Source organism: Neomonachus schauinslandi, chromosome 7 (genome assembly GCF_002201575.2).
Source record: "Neomonachus schauinslandi chromosome 7, ASM220157v2, whole genome shotgun sequence".
In the NCBI taxonomy this organism is placed as follows: domain Eukaryota; kingdom Metazoa; phylum Chordata; class Mammalia; order Carnivora; family Phocidae; genus Neomonachus; species Neomonachus schauinslandi.
Genome location: NC_058409.1, coordinates 71,073,699 through 71,096,415, shown reverse-complemented (window position 1 = coordinate 71,096,415; position 22,717 = coordinate 71,073,699). Strand labels below are relative to the sequence as shown.

At 36.0% G+C, this 22,717-nt stretch overlaps 1 protein-coding gene across 1 annotated transcript; it reads left to right on the top strand.

The window, feature by feature from the left end:
- Positions 1 to 889: 889 nt before the first annotated feature.
- SPATA9 (spermatogenesis associated 9) lies at positions 890 to 22,622 on the top strand. The gene is made up of 5 exons (XM_021699241.1): positions 890 to 950; positions 1,135 to 1,223; positions 7,727 to 7,954; positions 16,864 to 16,959; positions 21,940 to 22,622. The coding sequence occupies exons 1-5, from the start codon at positions 890 to 892 to the stop codon at positions 22,225 to 22,227; spliced, it is 762 nt and encodes a 253-aa protein (XP_021554916.1). The 3' UTR covers positions 22,228 to 22,622.
- Positions 22,623 to 22,717: the final 95 nt, after the last annotated feature.

Here is a 22,717-nt window from a genome sequence, read left to right as displayed (position 1 = left end):
GTGTGGTGAAGAGTGTTCTCAGACAGATTAGGACTAAAGACAAATTGAAGGCAGGGATCTGGCAGGCTTCACATTTTTCTATTTCCTAGACAGCTCCAATGAACAAACCTCTAGCACCCACAGCTTATGCTTGACAAAGACAATGGTCTAGCTACAATTCATTGTAAAGGCTTCAAATTAAAATCAACTCCAAATTCATCCACACTAAAATATTAACTAGGTATTCAATCAAATCCACATGATACGAAATTCTTCCTAGATTTGATAAATGGAAAATAATGGAGTGGGAGAGTACTAGGAGGGAAAAAGATGAGGAAGAAGTAGAAGAAGAAGGAGGAGGAAGAGGAATTTTAAAGAAGAGAAACCATAGATTTTATAATTTTGCTTGTTTTTGACTAGTGATCTTTATTTGAGTGAAGGAAAAACCATCTGTTCAGAAGTCTTTCTGAACTAACTTCTGGTGTTTCTTTTCCTCTTGGCATCATGTGTGAAGCATTTCTTTTAAAGCATATGCCAACTCTCTTCAAAGGGAGCTTTGTTCTCAGATGATCCATTAGTTGAGGTATCACTGTAGAAGTTGGGTCAAAATTCCAAATAATGCAGAACTCCTTAGTATGGTTTATTTTTCATTCTCCTTTCTCCTCCCCTTATGCCTTCAAACACATTCTTCCCCTTCTCACTGCCAGAGTGGTTTCAGAAGATTCTGTAACAAGCTCTCAGAGGCCCATTGTGCAGTAACAAAGAATTCTGGCAATGAGCTGTAGGTTCTGTCCTTGCCTGCTTTCCTGAGTGGAAGGGTGCCCTCATCCCTCACTAATGGCAGAGTAGGACAAGTGTTGTCCTGGCGTGCAAACTTGCCAAGCACTAGGGACCCAAGCAAGAATTTGTCATGCCAATCAAACCTGTTGGGTGGATATGTGGGCAGGTGTTGAAGAACTTTTCTGGAAGAAGTATATGCAATCTCGTTGTAAAGGGGATATGGGTGTGGGAAACAATGGGGAATAAAGTCCCCTAGGGTTCACTTGCTTTCCCAGGGACTTACAAAGTGGACCCAGTGTCCCATATTCTTTTGAATTGTGGTTAGGTGATGTTTTTCGTTAAGTTTTTTTCCCCCCTAACTTCTTTTTGTCTCAGTCGAGGGGATCCAGAAAGTCATCATGGACCTTATAGATGAGTTTAAAGATGAATTCCCTACCATCCTAAGATTATCACAGTCTAATCAGGTAATGTGATTTCATGACTTTGAAAAGGATTACAAAAAGTATATTGTATTTTTAATATCATATCCATTATTTAATGCTTGACTTTGAGATCAGTGCCTGAAGCTTAGGAAGAAGTTAATTTTGCCTCAGAAGAACAAATTTCAAATCTTACTCAGTGGGTGGGTCTATGGAAAGCAGAAAGATGGTGGACAAAGAAATGAGATAGATAATTTTAAAGATAATCACCGTGTTGTTAGATTGGAACTGTGGAGCTCTCTCGTAGCCACAGTTGCAATGTATGTAGTTTGCTACATTTACTTCAGATTTGCTTAATATAAAAATCAGGAAAATACCTAGATATATTTTAACTAAAATCTATGGCAATTAAATTAGTGAAAAAAAAAAAACCAACATAAATTATAATAATGGAAAGATAAATAAGGTATGGGTGTATGTTTTAATGTGGAAAGAAAATAGTGATATCAGTTTAAACAAAGCATATGTGCATATGTTTTGTATAACCTCTGTTCCCAAAAGCATTTGAGACAGATAAAATATGGGGAGTGGAAGAGGGAATAGGTAGAGAATTCTGAAAAGACATCTGATCAGGAAAAAGTAACATTTTGTAACCTAGTTTACTTAAAAGTACACAGCTCTTAATGGAAAAGTATATTTAGTCATCTAGACCACAGTTGGAATAGAATATGTTGTAAAGTTACATGGTACAGTAATAATTTCCTCATCCAGATATCAGAGTTTTGGCCATATCAAACATGAGGAACATAGCCAAAACCTGGAAGTAAACAAAAAAGCTCTCTGAGTAACATAGTAATCACAAAGTCTATATATTTCATTCCAAAGGAGAGATATTAGAGCCACTTTTAAACATTCATCCATACAACCAGGCATCAGACATTTACTAAATACTTTCCTATTGGCTGGGACTGGGGAGAGGGAATACAGAGATAAGACAGGATGCTTTCAGTCAATTAGCTTAATCTAATGGAGACAGAATTGTAAACAATAATTGTTTTGGAATATGGTAAGAGGTAAATCCAACTTGGAGGAATGAATGGCTCTACCTAAGATGGTCAGAGAAGGCTTTATGGAGGAAGGATGCTTAAATTGGGTTTCAGAGGATGAATATGAATTTTCAAAGTGAAAAAAGGGATAGGGTAAGTGGATAGGAGCAGAGGAAGCAGTGTCCGTTAGGACAAAAAGTGTGAAACCGCATAGCATGTTCCCAGAATATCAAGTACATATGAACCAATGGCATTAGTCTTGGGTCTAGACTTTGGGGAGGGCTGATACTGAAGTGTATATATCTGGATACCTAGTGGTAAGATGGCATCCCAATGGTGGTCCACTAAGTAGGATAGGATGAGGCTTAAAAGCTCCAGACTACAAACCAGATTTTATAAATCTGTATCTTAGACTCATTGTCTAGTTGCTTCCCCCCTTTGGAATTCCCCTAGTTTTAGTATAAAGTCTTTTTCAATGTTGGAGATTTTTCTTGAGTATGCTCTGGAGTACTAGAGAAGGAATGGGCAGGTGACCATGCTTGGTCTAGGATGTGAAATGGCTGAGACTGGCACAGTCTGGGAAGCCCTGTTTCCCCTTCCAAGTTGTGATTCTCTCACCATTGACAACATTAAGGAAACTGGGTTTAATAATCTAAGAAGTTGCAACTTTCTTTACAACTCCCTTCCTCTCTTCCTACCCCCTGAATAGCCTCATTATCACTAGAGCCATAAATTTGGTTTAATAGTGAAATAGCTTGATATTCTGATCCCAAAGAAAGAACTCTGAGTTCCTATTTCCAACACACCGAAGTTATTTACTTATAAGAACTTTACCTCATTCAGAGAAGAATATAAACAGTTACTTTATGTCTCATTTTTAACACACATTGTTCTTTTTCCACCATTTAATTTGCTGAGATTGGCAAGAAATCCAAGTTCTTAGGGGATATTGTAACATATTGAAGTTACTTGTACTTCAAAAATAAATTATTCAGAAAACAATGCTAATACTTGGGTAACTAAATTATACTTGAAAGGTCAGATTGTAAATACTACAAATTTTATTATTTGGGGGATGATCCATAATTCCCAAGCATACTGAAAGGAGTGGTTTTAAGAATGCTTAGAGGGTTTTAATTAATTGGGTTGGATTTTAAATCTCTAAATTTCATGATTAATATTTAAAACTTTTAAAAAAGGTTTTAGGCATTTATTTATTTAGGAAAAGGCCATATTGTTGGCCTGAAACAAATAAAAGTTTTGGTGGGAGTGATGGTGGGATTTTTATAGAAGGATATAGCCAAGAATAGTGGTTATTAAATAGTTCTTCATGACTAATGATTTTGAAGGAAATTTTCTTCCTGGGGCTGAGGGAAGTTAATTTTAGAATCTTAGCGTGAGGTCATGGCTTCTGATGTCATGTACGCTCCAGTCCAACGCAGACCCCGGTACCTTCAGTATCCACTTCCTTTAGCAAAAACAATGATTTTTAAAGGTTTTCATTTGCAAGTTGCAAATGATTTCCATATGAGAGTTTAAAAATACTAAACTTTTACATTTGAACAAATGAAAAATGTATTTTACAGTTAGGAAACTAAAAAGTTTTAATTTAGATGATCTTTACTTGAATGAGAGAAATCCTTTGTGGTAAAATAGGGTCAATTTTTGTGGTTTTAATTATGAAAGACAATTATGTGTTTTATTCTGTAATTATCTTGCACTTAATCTTATACTATAAAATTGGGAGTTATAAGCAGAACATATTAGAATCCATATAAAACTTTGGATTTTTATAACTGTAGATGTACTTTTCTGAATTCTCTTGGCTTCTTTTTTTTTTTATAACACGTAGGACAAAACTCTTGGGGCTGCACCAGTGACATCTGGAAATTACTTTTATTAGTATAGAATTTCTAAATATGATGAGATAGGATTATGTTCTATAATTCAGTTATATTTTTGTCTTTGGTATGTTGTTTCTAGTGGGACACTGTCATAATTGTCAAAGTTACAGAGCACATTGTACATTGAAAACTTTCGGGGTGGTTTCTAATTTAATATTTGGTATATTTCTCTATTTCTCTATGTTAATTTGTTATATTTTCTGATACTCCTCATTTATTCATTTCAACAAATATTTATAGAGTACCTTACTATCCACCAGACACTATTCTAGGTACTGGGGAAAGATCAGTGATCCAAATAGATATAAAACACTGCTGTCATAGAACTTACATCCTAGTCAAGTAGGAAAACAAGAAACAAGGAAAATAAACTATATATTATGTTAATGATAGGTCTTAAGAAGAAGAAGAAATATGGCAGAGATATGAAATATGGGTGGGAACAAGGAGAACAATTGACCATTGAGGTAGGGTGACTAAGAGGGTCTTAGTGAGAAAGTAATTCTTGAACTAAGACTTGAGGGAAGCAAGTGAGGAAACCTTGGTACCTTTGAAAAATCAAATGGCATAGCTAGTGCTAAGTCCCTGAGGTGGGAGTATACGTAACAAACTCAACAAGTAGCGAGGAAGAAAGGGAGAGAAAAAAAGACAATGAGGTTAGGGAGGTAAAGAAAAGACAACCTTTGTCGGGCTTTGTAGACCACTGTTTGTAATTTGGCTTTTATACTGAGTGCACTAGGAAGCCACTGAAGCAGCAGAGCAGAAAAGCAAGATAGGATCTAAGTTTTAATGGTATCTCTCTGGCTGAGGTGTTGAGGAATAGAGTGAACATAGACAAGGATGGAAGCAGAGAGTCCATTGAGGAGGCTAATTTACTAGTCTGGAGGAGAGATGGTGGATAAATGCAATGGACTGAGTTTTGGCACAGGGGGGTAGTGAGAAGTGGTCAAATTCTAGGACTATTGAGAGAAAGAATTGAATAAGACTTGCTGACAGATTGGTTTTTTTGGATGTAGAGTAGTAAAAAGCTGATGAATAGAAATTGGAGTTCAGCATTAAAACAGTTGATGATAGAGAGATGAGTATGGCTCTAGGAAAAAACAAAAAACAAAAAAAACAGGAAAGCAGGATATATCCAAATAGCGAAATTTGGAGCAGGATTCTCGAAACAATCTGATTAATTGATACTAGGTTTCTTGTGGTAAATGATTATTACCGTTGTGTGTCTCTGAGGTGGGGGGGGGGAAGGGAGTTGGAATTTCTTTTCTCACATCTGGTAACGTACTCAGATGATAATGATGACAAAAAGAATCATGTAAACTTGCACATTTTGCAGCCAATTCCAGGATGCTTAGGACAAGAGTCAGACAAAACCAGGGGAAAGAAATGAGCACTTCTTCATTTGGGGTCAGCGTTTAAATTTACACACGTGGCTTGTTAGGAAAATATATAGCATATATAGTAGACAAAGGGAAAAGCTGGTAGCTCAAAAAAAGGAAAAAAGAAACCTTTTATTTAACAAATTTTTAACCAGAGCCTATTTTAAAAATTCACTGAAGATAAGAGTGAATTGGAATCATCACTATAAACTGGTGACTATTTTTTTTTAAAAAAAGAGGAAAATCTCATTCTGCATCTCCAGGACTGTAAGTAGCCTCTCCTCTGTTGTTCCTTTCTATTCTCAGAGCCTCAAAAAAACCCCACCATGCACCTCAATGTCTAGATTTGGTTTCTAATACTATTCTGAAAAGCAGTAATGGTCTTCTTGGGAACAAGCTGACTGTATGTTTTGTGTCAGAGAGAATAAAAGTCAGATATTTTGTTGCTAGAGGTAATGTTTCTTTCAGAGATTCAGAGATATCTGTGAAAGTATTGAAAAAGGAAAGCATTTTAAAAACCATGAAGGGAGAGGCGCCTGGATGACTCAGTCGGTTAAGGGTCTGCCTTTGGCTCAAATCATGATCCCAGAGTCCTGGGGTCGAGTCCCACAGTGGGCTCCCTGCTTCTCCCTCTGCTGCCGCTCCCCCTGCTTGTGCTCTCTCTCTCTCTCTCAAATAAATAAATGAAATCTTAAAAAAAAACCATGAAGGGAAGCACAGTCATCAAATTGTAATGATTTCAGCATTAAAAGGAAACAAAGATGATATTAAGTAGGAACAAGTTGAGTCTGTTGGAAAAAGCTATGAATTTATGACAATATTAAAATGAGAAATATAATACAAAGTGCACTGAAGCATTATTTTAATGCACACCTGAATTTTTAAAAATATTGTTTATCATAAATGCTATATTTTGGTCAACACAAATTATATGATCCTACAGGAGAGTTTTGATTCATGGATTATCAATTACAGATAGTCTTATTCTCTACAGAGGCAAATATTTATTTTTTTTAAAAGATTTTATTTATTTATTTGAGAGAGGGAGAAAGAGAGAGAGAGAGCCAGAGAGAGCATGAGCAGCAGCAGGGGAGGGGGAGAAGCAGGTTCCCCGTTGAGCAGGGAGCCCAACTAGGGGCTCGATCCACGACTCTGAGATCATGACCTGAGCCAAAGGCAGACGCTTAATTGACTGATGCTGCAGATGTACATCCTCGTTGAAAGGCTAGTACACTTTTTGGTTATCTCCAGTCACCAATATTAAAACAGTAAGAGAAGCATTGAACTTTAATGACAAAAACAGCAATAATAAATTTATTTCTTCAGGATAACAGTTGAGGCATTTAAAGTAAATATACAGTACATTAGCTCTTAAGCAAATATATGCTGCTCATTGTAGACCAAAACAATCCATCTAAAAGATGTTTTGTACTTATATATTTGGATTCAACAAATAGAGACTCAAAGTTGCTTTTTGTGTTATAAACCATTAGTTTCCCCCAAGTCATATATGAAAAAGCCAGAATAGGCCATAACATTGCTTAAATGAATAATGGCAACTATACTTGTTGTTGCCTGGAATGCAGTCTAACCACATTGTAAATAATTTCTCTGTGGTTCACTTTCTGGTACAGCAGGGAAAGATCTACATGTCATATGTTTTGCTAATGCCACAAATTTTTTCTGTCAGAATGCTCACAAGTTTTGAAGTTTTTAGAAGTAAAAGTTTCTTAAGTTTGTTAATTAGTATATAGGGAATTTGTTTTATTTTTTTTAATTGTACCATGCATTATATATGAATGCTTTATCATTTAAATTTTTTAAATAAACTGGGAAAATATTTGTAACAGTTTTGAATAAGAATTATTGTTCAAATAATTCAAACATTGAGTAATATTTGAATAAGAACTGCTTACTTTTGAAAGTGCTCTTTAAAAAATCAATGCAAAAATAAAGAAACCCAGAGAGAAAAATGAAACATTTAATTTAGATCTTTTGGCTAGTAACTTAAATTCTGGATATTTATGCTAAGGCAAAAATCATACATTTATTCAAAGGTTTAGGTACGTGGGGGTGGGATATAATTATTGGACACTGAGTATATGCATAGGACCATGCATAATGTGCTGTTATGTGGTACTTGGTCTCGGTCTGAAGGAGATTGTAATAATTCATGGGAGAATCACACATCACTCATTTTTTAGAGGCTTATTTTCCAGAAAAGAGAACCCATGCAGAAACTGTCCAAAATCAGAATGGCTGTCGCCTTAGCGAGGATCAACCGAGGAACATTAATTCAAGGATTAAACAGCATATCCAGATCTTCCAAATCAGTGGCCAAACTTTTGCAGCCTCAGCTTGCTTGTAGACTTCTAGAGTTAAGGGACATATCACATCGTTTGCTGAGGGAAGTTAATGCACCGAAGCAACCCCTCTATAACGTGCAGGTGAGTGAATGTTAACATTTGCACAAGATATGGACTCTTTTTTTTAGAAACTGTTTTGAAATTGCAAGATTTGAAAATGTAGCACATTTGGTTGTCCTACATATAGAACAAGAATAGTTGGATAAGAAATGAATGGTTTGGTCTTTTTTCAATATACTATATATATTCCGGTTTAAATAAATCTGAAAGAGGAAGTAATGTGGACTTTTTTCCTGCTTTGTTATTTGATTGAGCTCTATGAAACTGAATTTCAAATGGTTCAACCTAAATATCAGCATACAGATTATCACTTATATGAAACCTAAAAGGAATCCTGTAAGCCTTAAAAATGATGGTTTTGTTCCTTTTCCTTTTCCCCCATAACCTTGCTATGTTTCCAAGATAATCTTTGTTTGACTTAACATATTTGAGTATATTCAACTATATACTCATTGTGATAGACCCACCAACATCCAGTATATTTCAAAGTACAGCTTCTACATTGTTATACTGAGGCTCTATTATATATTGTTAAGGACAACGGCTCTTAAAACCTTTTTCAGGACCAGTTCCATTTTTCTAAACTTTGTGACTTAGAACTCTGGGAGTTTCCGTTTGAGCATTATTCCAGGCATTCTAAATGTTCGTTACAAACGATTGGGACTCCTGCAAGCCTGGCACCTGAACCCCAGGGTGAATCACTGTGACCCTTTGTTGAAGGGAGAAGAACCGTGGCTCAAAGGGAGTGAAGCCAAAAGTGTGTATTAGTTCCTGCAGTTGAACATCCAGAGTTGATAAGGCTTCAGGATGGAGGTACTCAAATGATGCCTTCAGGGTCCCGTTTTTCTCTTCTACCCATCTCCTGGCTCTGCTTCCTCTGTGTTGCCTCCATTCACACACTGACTTTCCCTTCGTGCTTACAAGATGATTTGCCGCTATTCCCAGGACTCCATCCTTCCAGGTTCAATTACAGCCCTAAAGAATGACAGTCCTGGAGCCAGTATTCCCTGCCAAGTCCTGAGGTTCACTCTCCGAGAAAGGCTTACCTCTAAACCAGGGGACTGGGGTGCACTGATTGGCCCAGGACCTGATTGCCTGCTTTCTCCCTACAGTGGAGGTTGGAGCTCCATCCAGACCACATGGCCAGAGAATGGGGAAGGGATGAATCCTCAAACAAAATTTGGGTTATTTTGAAAAGATGAGAAAATGGATGACGGGTGGCTAAAATCAACAAACTGTCCTTTACATAGGAATCTCTCTTTAATCAAAGATTTTTAACATTTCCAGAAATCATGGGATGGGTTCAACTATGAATTGCCTGAGATAGCAATTATAAAAGGCTCCCTTATAATACCTGATGTTTGAAAGAGTAAAAAATGCTTTGTGTTTGTTACTTATTTCATTCTCTAAGCAGTATAAACCTTATTCCTGTATCTTTAGGTTGTCAAAAAGAAATACAGCTGAGCTGTATAATATCCACTGAAATACATTGCTAAAACAAACGTTTTGCCTTGATGTTTCTTTCCTTGCATTATTAACCCACAGTTTTTATAGAGGGTTGATATAAGAAATGTCCTTTGAAGAATATTTCTGTATGTATTATAGAATCACATTTAAAGACACTGTCCATTATGTCATTCAGTCTTTCCTTTTGCTTCTCTTTCCTAAGTCAGCACTGAAGAATCTGAGATTTTACACTATTTACGAGCTAACAAGTTCGCCTGCCACAGCTGTACAAACACACACACCGATAGAAGACCCACGACTCCCTTGAATCAGAGACAGAGAGTGTTTATCATTAACTGCAAAGCAGCAGTCAGAGCAATAGCTAAGCCCTCAGGTCCCACAGGGCAATGTGACAAGAGCCGAGTGTGGTGAGTTGCATCACAGCACAGCACAGAAGCCTGAAATTCGGCGACTCAGCTTTTATAGGAGTGCTGGCCCACTGGCCCAGCCTGAGAGAGAGAGACACAGACAGAGAGACAAAGGGAGAAAAAGTAAGAGGGGGTTGGGGGAGAGAAGTAAATGTTTCTAGAGGGTTTAAGGAGAAGGCTTTCTCTTTAGTGCCCTGTGACATGTCTTGGGAAGTAAGTCTCTAGATCTCTCCAGAGGAATATACTTTCTCTAGCTTCTAAAGCTGTTTGTTATTCAACCATGTCCTTTGCTCAGAAAGCCCAATCTGTACAGGAAAGAGAGACATCCACAGAGAATTGCCTCCCAGTACTCATGAAAATTCAGTGGCAGGAAAATAATCATCTTTCCAGATGAATTTATGTTTCCTTTTATCCAGTCATGAGAACTGAAAAACACAACGCATTTGCCTTTTTGTCCTGACTGACAGTGGGTTTCACAGGTAAATTGAGAGCTTAATTGTGATAACGTATTCCGGGAACCTGAGGTGAAAGAAGCAGGGGGTGGGAATAAATGACCTGTCTAAGGTCCATATGCTGACTGTGACTGTCTCTGTGACATCAGTTCAAAATCAACACCCATGAAATTTCTTCTCCTTTGCTCTTACTCTAATTGTCTTAGAATCTAGCTTTAATTTTTAAAATTCTTATCAATAAAATATTTCAAAACATTTTAAAGGCAGTGTATCAGAAGTTTTATCCAAATGTAAATTGGTAGTAATACTTTGCAATATAGATATTGATATCTCCTTTATAAAAAGAAATATAATTAACCATGTCCTGATCCAGCCCCCACTTTTTTCTCTACCAAAGGTAATCATTTTCCTGAGGTTGATGTGAGCATTTGTGTGCATACTTTTATAGTTTCACTACATTTGTATACATCTGTTCTCCATATATTTAAAATTTATATAAATTATATTATACTGTACTCATCCTTCTGAAACTTTCTTTTTTTCACTCAACATTTTTGAATGTGTAGCTATGGTTTATTATTTTAATCTTCTTTGTCATATCCCATTGTAAGAAAAAATAATCCACAGTTTATTATTGGACAGATGGGCAACTTAGTTTCCAATTTTTTTGTTTGTTTTGCAAACAGTATTTCATTGAACACTCTTGTAAATGACTCCTTATCTGTGTGTGAGAGACATTCTCCAGGTATACATCTAGAAGAGGGATTACTGGGTCACAAGGGATGCATATCTTCAATTTTATTAGCTGTTGTCAAAATGCTTTTTGTGAATCATAGTGATTCTTGAATCTAAGGATAATTTCTTCAGTTTTGGGAAATTCTTAGCCATTGTTTGTTCAAATATTACCTCTTTCTCATTTTCTCTAATCTCTTCTGGAGTATCTATTAAACATACTTCTGGAGTATCCATTAAACATATCTATTAAACATATTCTTTATGTCTATTTACTTTACTCATATTTTCCTTTTACTTATCTCTTTTTGATACTTCCTGGGACATATACTCACACCCTTATTGCTCCACCTTTTAGTTCCTGGCACAGGGAAATTTTCTTCCTTCCTTCCTTCCTTTCTCTCCCACCCCTCCCTCCCTCCCTCTTTTTTCCTTCTCTTCTTTTTTGTAAACTCAGTCTTGTATTACATTTTGGAGTTTGATTTTATATAGAATTTCTAGGGGCATTTCTAGGGGTATTTATGTAGAATTTCCACAGGGTTCCACATTAGCTCAGTCTGCCCTACTACTGGAACCAGATGTCCTTCATCTGGTATCTTTTATGAATTTTAATTTAAGATCGTTACATTTCTTTCTGGAAGTGATGTATTATTCTATTTTTTCATTTATTCACCATATATTTATACATGTAAAATCACTAGGTTAGATACTAGAATTCATAGATGTCTTGCTCTTGCCCTATATGGACTGTGTGGATGATAGGCAAGTAAGCAGTGTCAGTGGAGTGCAGCAAGTGCATGATCAGAGTGTGCAAAGTGTACTATGGAAGCATCAACAAGGGGCATATAATTCCACAGAATAGTCAGTGTTGGCTTCCTAGAAGATAATACTGGATCTTGAGAGAGGAGATATTAGCCAAATGAAGAAGTAGGAGAATTATTCCCAGAAGTGAACATTGTATATTAAGATGTTGAGGTCAGAGAGAGCATAACTTATTTAGGAAATGTAAGCAGTTCCATATGGCTAGAGTGAGACAAGTGGGAACAGTCTCAGGTCAGAGGTTCCAGGGTCCTTGGGGGTTAGGAATGAGGAATAAGATTTACTTGGATAATATGTAGTAGCTAGGGTGGAGAATCAGAATTCATACTGAGAGGAATTATGTTGTAGCAAGCAAGAAAACAACATATCTCAGATATAAAATTCCCAGTGAAGAAGGAATAGAAGTACAAATAGTGAAGATAATGGCCTGGAGAGTCAAAGGAACAACAGAGTAATGTAAGAGGTGTGGTGGAGGTCAAAGGATTGGTCTGTGAATGGAGCCTATCCAGGGTACCAGTGCCTCTATCCAGGGAGATAAGTGGCATAGCATGAGGGAGCTACACCAGCCCTGGTACATACATTGCTTGGCTGTCTTTCCATAGTGACAGAGGTTAGCTTACCCAGAGTAGCTTCCAGCATGAATTCCTTCAAGGATTGTCAGGCTGCCTCTGTCAAAGTGGAACTTTCTGGTGTGCAGAAGTAAAAGGAGTGAAATCTGAAATTGCTAATGCAAGGGGATATGCTTTGTAGATGCATGGAGGACATCACTTTATATAGGAAGGTAAGCAGCCTAGTTAACCTATCTGGAGGTGTTAAAGATCCTCTTCATATGTCTGACTTCTCACTGATCTGAGGATAATTAATGATAGAAAGATACTTGTGTACCTAGAGCACCTTAAATGGTTCTACCAAAACTCTGTTGGATATTATGTAGCTGAGGTTGCCAGTCAGGCAGATTACTCCCTCAAGAACAGGTAATAGAGGAGCATTTTCATTAGGACACTACCTATGACTAGGATAGTAGTTCAGCCCCCTGATGTCGTCTGAGATGAAGCATACAGTAATAGTCTTCCTCAAGATAATTAGAGTATGAATGTTGTTACAGGAGCTCCTTGACAATATGCGCAAGGCTTTCTGATTATATGCTCAGCCCTAGAGCAAGTCCTATTTATGTTAGCATATTCAAAGATATTGAGCCCAATATGAACTATCCAAAGACCCAACTGATACAAGTGACCTGAAGAGATCCTAAAGGCTTGTTTTAACATGAGCACATAGTTGGAGTCAATCCTCTCCAGCTTGTTAAAAGAGACTTCCTTTGCACCTGTCTTTATGGGTGCTGAGTCGGGTTGTTTCTCAAACCCTTCCAGTTTATGCAGGGCTGAGATTATAGCAGGTTCTAAAAGGGCCTCGGGAATGGAAAACTGGTTAGATCATTTCTTGGTGGTTTTCAACATCCCCAGCATCAGTACTTAAAGAATGGTGCATCTGCTTAGCCTTAGAAGCTGTCTGGATGAGTAAAGCTTGCAGCTGCTCTAGGCTGCAGTGACCTAGATAATCAGCTTGAATGCTGACTTCAGCCAAGACACGTCAGCTCCCAGACGCAGTTGTTGACTTTGGCAGGGCAATGCAGGGCCACAGGAGCTCTTGCTATGATACAATCTTCCTTATATATGTCACAATCTTCCTTATAGTGGCATTAGAGATGACTGTTTCTCCTTTGTACAGGCACTGTGGAGTGGTGTAGGCCAGATACGGGCAAAAGTGAAGAAAACCCTCACCATCTACAATGCCTGTGATTTACATGGATCCCAGTGAACTTGTGCTCCCTTTTTCAGGATGAAGATCAGACACTTCTCTAAGTATAGTTTCTTCCTCACCCCCAACACTTCAATGTAGACTGGGGTTTAAACTCAAACCTCACATATTTTGCGTAAAAAAATATATATGTAAACCTCAAAAATATCAAGAACTTCTATAGGTTCTCGATGGGCCTGCCATGAGGTTATCTTGGGTGGTATAATTTAAGACCTGGGGAAAAAGGACAATTCCTGGAAAGTAGAATCCCTGGAATCTTGAAGACATAACTTCTCCAGGTTGGCCAAGAGATTGGGACATTTAAGCTTTTATAGGACCATGTGAGTAAGAGCTTATTCAAGAACAATGTTCCACAGGATAGTAATACTGGAATAAACGAAGTCCAATAGCTTTCTTTACTTTGGACTGCTAGGAGTCCTTCCTGGGTTCATGAGTACTCATGCAGAGTACTCATGCAGTTGCTCAAGCAGAGACAGGGTCATGTAACTTTTCTAAACCTACAGGAAATACTTTTTTTCTGGGCCTATTAACCAGTCAATGCTTCTTGTAACACTTGTGAATCACTGAGTTAAAGTTTCTCTATTACTCCCCTAGTATCCTTTGTCAAGGTGGTTTTGGGAACAACATAAACTAAGTTGGGCCTGGTGATTCTTTAAACTTCGAGTCATCTATAAGTGGATCTTTATTATTTTCTAAACTGCTTATGGTTTGCTTTTTTGTGATTTATCTCAATTTTAATGAAAATAAGATAAACACAGATACTTCTTTTATGAGATGAGACGTCAAAGTTATGTGACAGAGGTGGAACTCAAAATTATGTGAAAGAAATTTTGTTAAAGATTGAAATGTTTTTACTGTTGAAATATCTATGTATCTGAGATGTTAGTATGACCATATAACATATCCACATATCTTATATATACATATATATTAATATTAAAAATTTTAAAAAGGAATATATGTGTATAATATTGATATCAACATTCTTTTAACTTAAATATGTAAATAAAATTAATATAAGTTCAGATAAATTTTTTTAATTGGTTGAGATGAACTAAATACATTCTTTGATTTACAATTCTCTCCAATTTATCTGTTTTACCATATACTATTCCTGCTTATAGCAAGCCAAAAATGAAACAGAGTGGTTTATAATATGAAAAACATGTATTGGAAGTAGCTCATAAAATTGAAAAATGGCTACTTGCCAGTAGCCACATAAATTTTGGAGGAAATGTATTTTCTACAGGAATGATTTGTTACAGGAATAGCAAGTATTTATTAAAAGCATTAAAATGGTGGAAAAGTGACCCTTAGGCAATATACAGATTCATCATTCAGAAGCATAACCTGTATCAGATATATAATTTATTTTGAAACTTTGAAAAGTAATCAGTTTTAATTACTTCAGGTGAAGGACAAAATGTGAAAAAAAAAAAAGATGCGGTGAAACAGAAACAGAGTAATTTCTCATGCATGCAGACACCACTTTTATTTTTATTGTATATGGCCTACCAGTTACTGAATATGGACCTCCTACTGCACATCCATATATTCACAAACTCATGAGTCTTTTACTCTCCTAGGAGGCATTTTGTTGGAATGTATCTGCTTTCTTTCCTAGCATCTGCTCTGTTCTTGTCTGTCTCCCTGTAGCCTAATAGTGGGATTCAAAAGCATGCTATCAATTTGACTCTTCTAGCAAGATGGAAAGAGCAGCAAGCAGCTGCTTCAGTTCCTGGAAACTCTTTCCAGAGGCCAGGAACTCTGGGAAGTTTTCCAGACCAACTTATGGAGAGAGTGGGCTAAAACTGCCCCTACCTATTCCCATATCTAGGAGTCAGTATGGCCTGGAAGACAAGGAATAAGAAGGAATGCCTCCCTCCTCTGATCTCCCCCTCCACCTCCCTCTCTTAGCTGGTAGGCTAGATGGTATTCTTGGCTTCAGCATTACATAAATCACTTAAGAGAGAAGAAGGTAAATCGTGATGGGCAATTTTGTTCTTCCTTCAGCAGTGGCAGCAGTGAGCGAAAACTGAATATACTGCAACAGGCACTTACAACACAGTGCCATACAAATGTTTGTTCAATAAAACGTTATTACGCATTCTTCAGAAGCACCTTTTAAAAGGCTGCAATATGCCATTGAGTGGATAGAGCTTAATTCACCTAACCATTCTGCTACCAATTGTTTCAATTTTTCAATGTCATAACTAACTTTAATGTACACATACATACTGTTCTTTCTAGTTTTTATGCATTTTTTACTGTGCATTTACATGATTTTATTAGCTGCAGCCTGTCCCTTTGGGAGTTATTGAAGCCATTGAGTGTCTTGGCACTTAGTTCAGAGGAGCATGGCTAACTGCCACTTCACTGCTGAATGGGAAGGGAATGTTTTTCCCAAGGCCCTCCTTTCATATCCTACTCAAGGGAACAGAGGTGACCTCGAAGAGAGTCTACTCCCTTAAACTAAATATATTCTCTTATGTCTGAGGCAGAGATGCTTATTATCAGAAACTAGAAACTTCTGAGAGACAAATTCATTATTGGTGTAAATCTTCTCGGTTTCAAAAAAGCCTGCTGGATGTGAGCACAGAGCATTTCCTGAAGCTTAATGATCATCTAAGGTGAATGCTGGCCTTCAGCAGTCTCATGATTAACATTTCCAATCAGGTCATTAATCTGCAGGAAATGCTTACTATTTCGATTGCTGTTTGCTTAATGAAGAGGTGAATAATTTAGTAAAGGATGATTACAGGAATTTGAACAAAGAAAAGACTGTTTTTCTTTTTTTTGTTTGTATATGTGATTTTTATTTTATTTTTTTAAATTTTATTATGTTATGTTAATCACCATACATTACATCATTAGTTGTTGATGTAGTGTTCCATGATTCATTGCGTTTAACACCCAGTGCTGTTTTTCTAACATGCACAGTGGCACCCCCTAGTGAGCACACTTGTTAAATGTAAAAAAGTTAAAATAATTTAGATTTTGGAAATGCAAGGTTTTTTATAGATCTGTCATAGCAAAAGAAAGTACCTTTTTGTAAAAAAAATAATACGTAAATAAGCCAATATATTTTCGGAATGTGAAAAAAGATAGACCCAGCAGATGACTTTCTTTAGAAAGAAATATTTAAATTCTCATTTTACAGTAACATTGTAAAATTTAACATTGTCACATTGAAAACTTTTATTATAATAAGAAAACTCTTTTTCTGTTTTTGCAGGTCAGAAGGGGTTCTTTGTTTGAAATGATTTCTTTTCCAGCGAAGACTGCTTTAACTAGCATAATGTATGCTTCATATGCAGCACTAATTTATTTGGTAAGTTAAGAAAATTATTAGAATCTAGATATAAATATACTTATTTCATGTAATGTTAAAGATATAGATATATTATAAATTCATAAACCAAGGTACTGTTCTCTTGTTACACAAATAATTTTACATTAAAAACTTACTTTTCTAAAAAAAATTACTTCTCTGAGGTAAAGTCAACCCATTTCTGAGGCAAGTCAATCCACCAAAAACAAATTTACTTGAATAAAATGATTTTTATAAAGTTTATTATAATTTGGTCAAAACATTTTGGTTTTATTTTCACTTAGCTACGGTTGTTTTGTTTCAGCCATTGTGCCATGGTTGGCTAAAGTTCAGTATTCCATCATTTAAGTCTATGATATTGGGGAACACAAATATTAGTGTATTTTGAATTGCAAGTGCTGTAATTCAAAAGTGTTCATTACAAAGTGTGACAAAAGGAGCACCTGGGTTGCTCAGTTGGTTAAGCATCCAACTCTTAATTTCAGCTCAGGTCATGATCTCAAGGTTGTGAAATTGAGCCCCGCATCAGGCTCTGCGCTGAGCGTGGAGCCTGCTTGGGATTCTCTCTTTCACTCTTCCTCTGCCCCTCCCCTGCCTTTCACATGTGTGCTCGCTCTCTCTCTCAAAATTAAAATAAAATAAAATAAGATAAAAACAAAGTGTGACAAAAATATAAAGGATTTTATAAATTATAAGGGGTTATTTTCTTTTAATCCATTGCCATTTATACTTACCTCTAAATTTTTTTTAAAAAAGTATAATACACAGAGAGAAAAGTACACAGCTTGATGAATTATCACAAAATCTATTTATCTACCACACACATCAAGAAACAAAATGTAACCATCATTCTAGAAACCTCTTTCTCGCTTTCCTCACAATCATGAACCTCTTCTATAAAGGGTAACCACTATTTTGACTTCTAATACCATAGACAGTATAAATTGTATATAAATGAAATCATATATTATATATTCTTTTATATTGGTCTTTTTTTGCTCAATTATCATTATGAAATTCATTCACTGCCTATAGCAATAGTTGTTGGTTTTCACTGCTGTATAGTATTTCATTGATTGAATACATATATATTCAATATATATAAGTCACTATCCACACTATGGTTGAAATTTTATATTATTTACAGTTTTGGCAATTGTGAATATGGTTTCTATGAATATTCTTGTACATATGTTTTAGTAAAATTTCTGGACCACAGAATATGCACACGTTCATCTCTAGTAGATACTGTCCAACAGTTGCTGTTGTCAGTCTTTTCCATTTTAGCCATTCTTGTGAGTATGTAGTATTATCACATTGTGCTTTAATTTACATTTCCTTGACTTTTAATCAGACTGAGTTCCTTTTTATGCATCAAGTGGACATTGGGATCTTCTTTTGTGAATTTCTGTTAAAGTCTCTTCTGTTTTTCTATTCTATCTTTTTTATTATTGATTTGTACTTTTAAAATATACTCTATGCATAAACCTTCTTTTGGTTATTTCTTTTATTCTGTGACTTCCTTTCACCTTTTTAGCCGTGTCTATAAAACAGAAGTTTTTAATTTTAATGTGGTCCAATGTATTAATCTTTTCTTTATATTAAGTGCTTTTTATGTCTTAATTAGGGCAGCTTGACCTATATCCAAGGTCATGAAACTGTTCCCTCTGATATAGTCTAGGAAGTTTATTATTTTACCTTTCACTTTTAGATTTATAATCCATCCGGAATTGGTATGAGGTAAGGGACAAATTTTTCCTCTACAGGTATCCAATTGATCCAACTCAATTTACTGGGGAGAAAAAACTTTTCCTATTGCCCCAGAACACTTCTTTTATCATAAATCAAGTGTCTTTATATATGTAGGTCTATTTATAGATTCTCTGTTCTATTCAATTAATCTATTTCTCTATTTTTACACTGATTCAACATTGCATTATTTCCAAGAGCTTTATAAATCTTGATAACTAGTGGAATAAGTCCTCCCTTCAATCCATGAGCATGGTATATCCTTTTATTTATTTAGGTCTTCTTTAATTTTTCTTAATAATTCTGATGGCTTTTTTGTTAGAGGTCTTACACATTTTTGTTAATATTTTTTATCATATTGAGATACACAATAATAAAGATTAAGTTTTCCCCATTATCTATAGATTAATTGCAGTCCCAATTAAAATATGAGCAGGTGTGTAAGTTGACTAGTTTATTTTCAAATTTACAGGGAAATGAAAAAGGTCAAGAATAGCCAAGACATCCTTGAAAAAAAAGTAAAGGAACTTACTTTTATAAACATATCCATAGTTTTAAAAAGAACTTATATTTTTTGCAAACTTATATTTTGCAAGTGTTTAAAATTTTTGAGAAGTGCTCAGTGTCTTAAATCTGAATCTCATACAAAAATGACATCCAACTGAACTAGGATGCAAATATGCTGCAAAAAAATGAGTAGATGAAATAGCTGTGGTGAAAATAAAACAAATTAGACTAAAACTAAATTAAACTCTAATTTCTTGAAGGCTTTTGAAATCATCCCACATGACTTGTCATTCTATAAACTTTCTAAGTAGGTATTAGAAACAATTTTTTGGTGACCTGATAATTGGTCATCTATGCACCCAAGGTCTAGGAGAGGTCAGGGCTGGAATTATGATTTTGAAAGCAAATAATTATATGTTGGAAGTTAATGTCCTGTGAGTGGAACCATTGTGGAAAGAGTGAAAAGTCTGGAAGTGAAAAGAGTGGAAAATCAACAGAAATGTAAAAAACAGCAACATTTAAGGTGAGCTAACAAGAAATCCATGAAAGAGACAAAGAAGCAATAATCAGAAAAGTAGGAAGAGAATCAGGAGAGAAAGTGTTAAGGAAATAGAGACTCAGGAAGTTGTGAGCAGTTAAGTGTCAATTACCAGCAGAAAAAGTCAAGTAAAATAAAGATCTAATAGTAAAGATGTTGGAGTCAACCATCTTGTAACTATTTCAGTGGTGTGATAGAATAACAAAGACAGAAATAAGCAGGTTTCAGTGAAGAGGAGATGATAAAAATTAAAGCCATGAATATAGACCCTGGTTTGATCAAGAAAAGCAAGCATATATAGCAGTCAAGAGAGAAACAGGGTGCCAGGGATTTTTATTTTAAGATGGAAGATACTTGAGCACATTAGAAGTTTCAGGGCAAGAGGCAGTCAAGAAGGAGAGGCTGAAAAGCCATGGAATAATTGTAGAGAAGAGGCAGGGTATGGATTAAAAATAAACACAGAGATACTGACCTCGATCAAGACCCTTCATTTTCTGTGACTGGGGTAGAAGTGGCTAGAATGGGCACAGATAAAATTTTGTAGGTGAGGGAAGAAGAAATATATCAAATAGGACAGGGCTTCCTGATCTGTTTCAGGGGGAGGGGAAGGGAGAGAGAGAGAGAGCATGTACGTGAGAAGGCGAGCAGGGGGAGGGGCAGAGGGAGGAAAGAGAGAATCTTAAGCAGGCTCCATGCCCAGCCTGGATCCCGCCACAGGCGGCTCGATCTCACGACCCTGACATCATGACCTAAGCCAAAATCAAGAGTTGGATACTTAACAGACTGAGCCACCCAGGCACCCCCCTAATCTTTTTTCACAACAAGGCATACATAGAAAATGATCCTACTGGGGGATAAATGGATGAAGCTGTTTGCAGCTGGAAGTGATGGACCTGAAGGTTTATAGCTCTAGGTTGGGATATACTTGGATGCAAGTAACCAAAAATACCCGGCAGTGCCTTAATTGATGAAGATATTTAAATATCTCAGTTAATCAGAAGTCTAGAGTTAGATGGTTCCCAGGTTTGTACAGTGGATCTACAATGTCATCTGAACCCAGGGCCTTTCCATCTTTCTCCTGTGCTATCTTGTTTATTGTTTTTGGTCCTTGCTGCCTCATGCTCAGGCATCCTATCTATATCAGTGTCCAAAGCAGGAAGGAGGGGATAGTTAGAAGCAAAAGACAAAGAGTCTTTCTTTTTATATAGGAGAAAAACCTTCAAAAATCCCTTCTGAAGTCCTCCCCAGCAGATATATTTTATTTTGTTGGCTAAAACAGGGTCACATGACCACATACTAACTGCAGGGAAATGAAGGAAAGCATCTGGTATTCCCTCATTCTATAGTGGGGCACAGGCCAAGAAAAGAGGAGGCAGGAGATCAGGAAGAAATTGAGGTTGGTCAGCCAAGGCCCTCAATCCTTTCTCTATTGCCCTCTTTAGGAAAACCTTCTAAGAGTTTATAGCCTATTATGTGAGCTTTAGGTATTGCTTTGGTAAGATAAACTAGTTTAGGTCTTCTCATATTTTATGGATTTTATTATTCTTGTTGCTTGCCTTAAATACTTAGCAACATCATCATCTTCATCATTATAGTTCTTACTGATTCCCAATTTTCAGTTATATTTCTCTGTGTGTTTTGTTTTGACACTCAAAGTACTGAATGGCATTTTTTGAGGGAAAATGCACCATGTGTTTGCTTAGAAATCATTTATCAACTAGCTTACTAAATTCTAACTAATGTGTTTATGCCCTTTCAATTGTACACACAGGTATAAGCAAAGTGTAGCAGGAGAAAGTAAAAACAAGAAACCTACTTTGAGATATTAACACATTTGAGGACAAATTCCAACTCCCAGAAAATGTTTCATTTAATCCAGAAGAAAGGAGTCTCATTTAATTAAATCAGAGAGTAAAGATATAAAACATTTAATGAATTGGGGGGGAAAGAGGTAAAGCATGTCTTTATTGAAGCATACTATGCTTTAATTTTCTTTCTAGATGATGGTGTAATATATTTAGAACAAGGAATCAATCTCCTGATGTTTATCATGTGCCAGGAAAGGAAGTGCTTCTTTATTAGAATAAGTAGACTGATGACTTTATGTTACACATTTTATTGGACTTATTACTAGAAGTTCAGTAGCTTAAAAAGAAACTTTACTTTTCAAAAAATTTTTTTATTAGACAGTCTGTGTTAATGCTGTGCTGGAGAAGGTAAAGAAAATTTTCCAAGAAGAAGAATCCATAAGGCAAAACAGAGAAGAGAGTGAAAATCTTAGAAAAGCCTTTTCTGAGCCTGTGCTTTCTGAGCCTACATTTCCTGAAGGTGAAATCAGAGCAAAACCTTACAGGTCATTACCGGAGAAACCAGACAATATTTCAGATTGCCCCAAACTTCCTGCTAATAAGTTGAATAATAAGATCCAGGTTTTACACTCTGTGTTTGACCAATCAGCTGAAATGAATGAATGAGCAAATCAGAACATAAATATCACTGAGTGGAGCTTGAGAGTTATTATCTAATCACACTTCATCTGACAAAACCAGGAAACTAGTTTTCATATATTGACTGCTCTGCTTTAAAAATGGGGTGGGGAACTACTAAAATGTCATTCTCAAGTATTTATATGGTAGGGAAAATAAAATGAATCTTGATGTAGAAGTATGACTATGATATTTTTTAATGAACAAGAAAGTGTACCCTTTGGAGGGTTAGACTTTATGCTATCGTTTATAACATGGGTATATTTATAATACATTTGTTTTTATAAAGACCTGTTTCAAGTACCTTTCCAATTACAGTTGGCCCTTGAACATGGGTTTGAACTGTGCAGATCCACTTATATGCAGATTTTTGATAAATAAATTATAGTACTGGAAATTTATATTCTCTTCCTTATGATTTTCTTAACATTTTCTCTAGCTTACCTTAAGAATACATTATATAATATATAGAACATTC

Excerpts from the sequence above, each read along its gene's own strand:
- SPATA9 (XM_021699241.1), top strand. The coding sequence starts at position 890 with ATGCCAATCAAACCTGTTGGGTGGATATGTGGGCAGGTGTTGAAGAAC. Across the intron at positions 951-1,134 it reads GAAGAACTTTTCTGGAAGAA|TCGAGGGGATCCAGAAAGTC; the intron begins GTATATGCAATC and ends TTTTTGTCTCAG. Across the intron at positions 16,960-21,939 it reads ATGCAGCACTAATTTATTTG|ACAGTCTGTGTTAATGCTGT; the intron begins GTAAGTTAAGAA and ends TTTTTTTATTAG.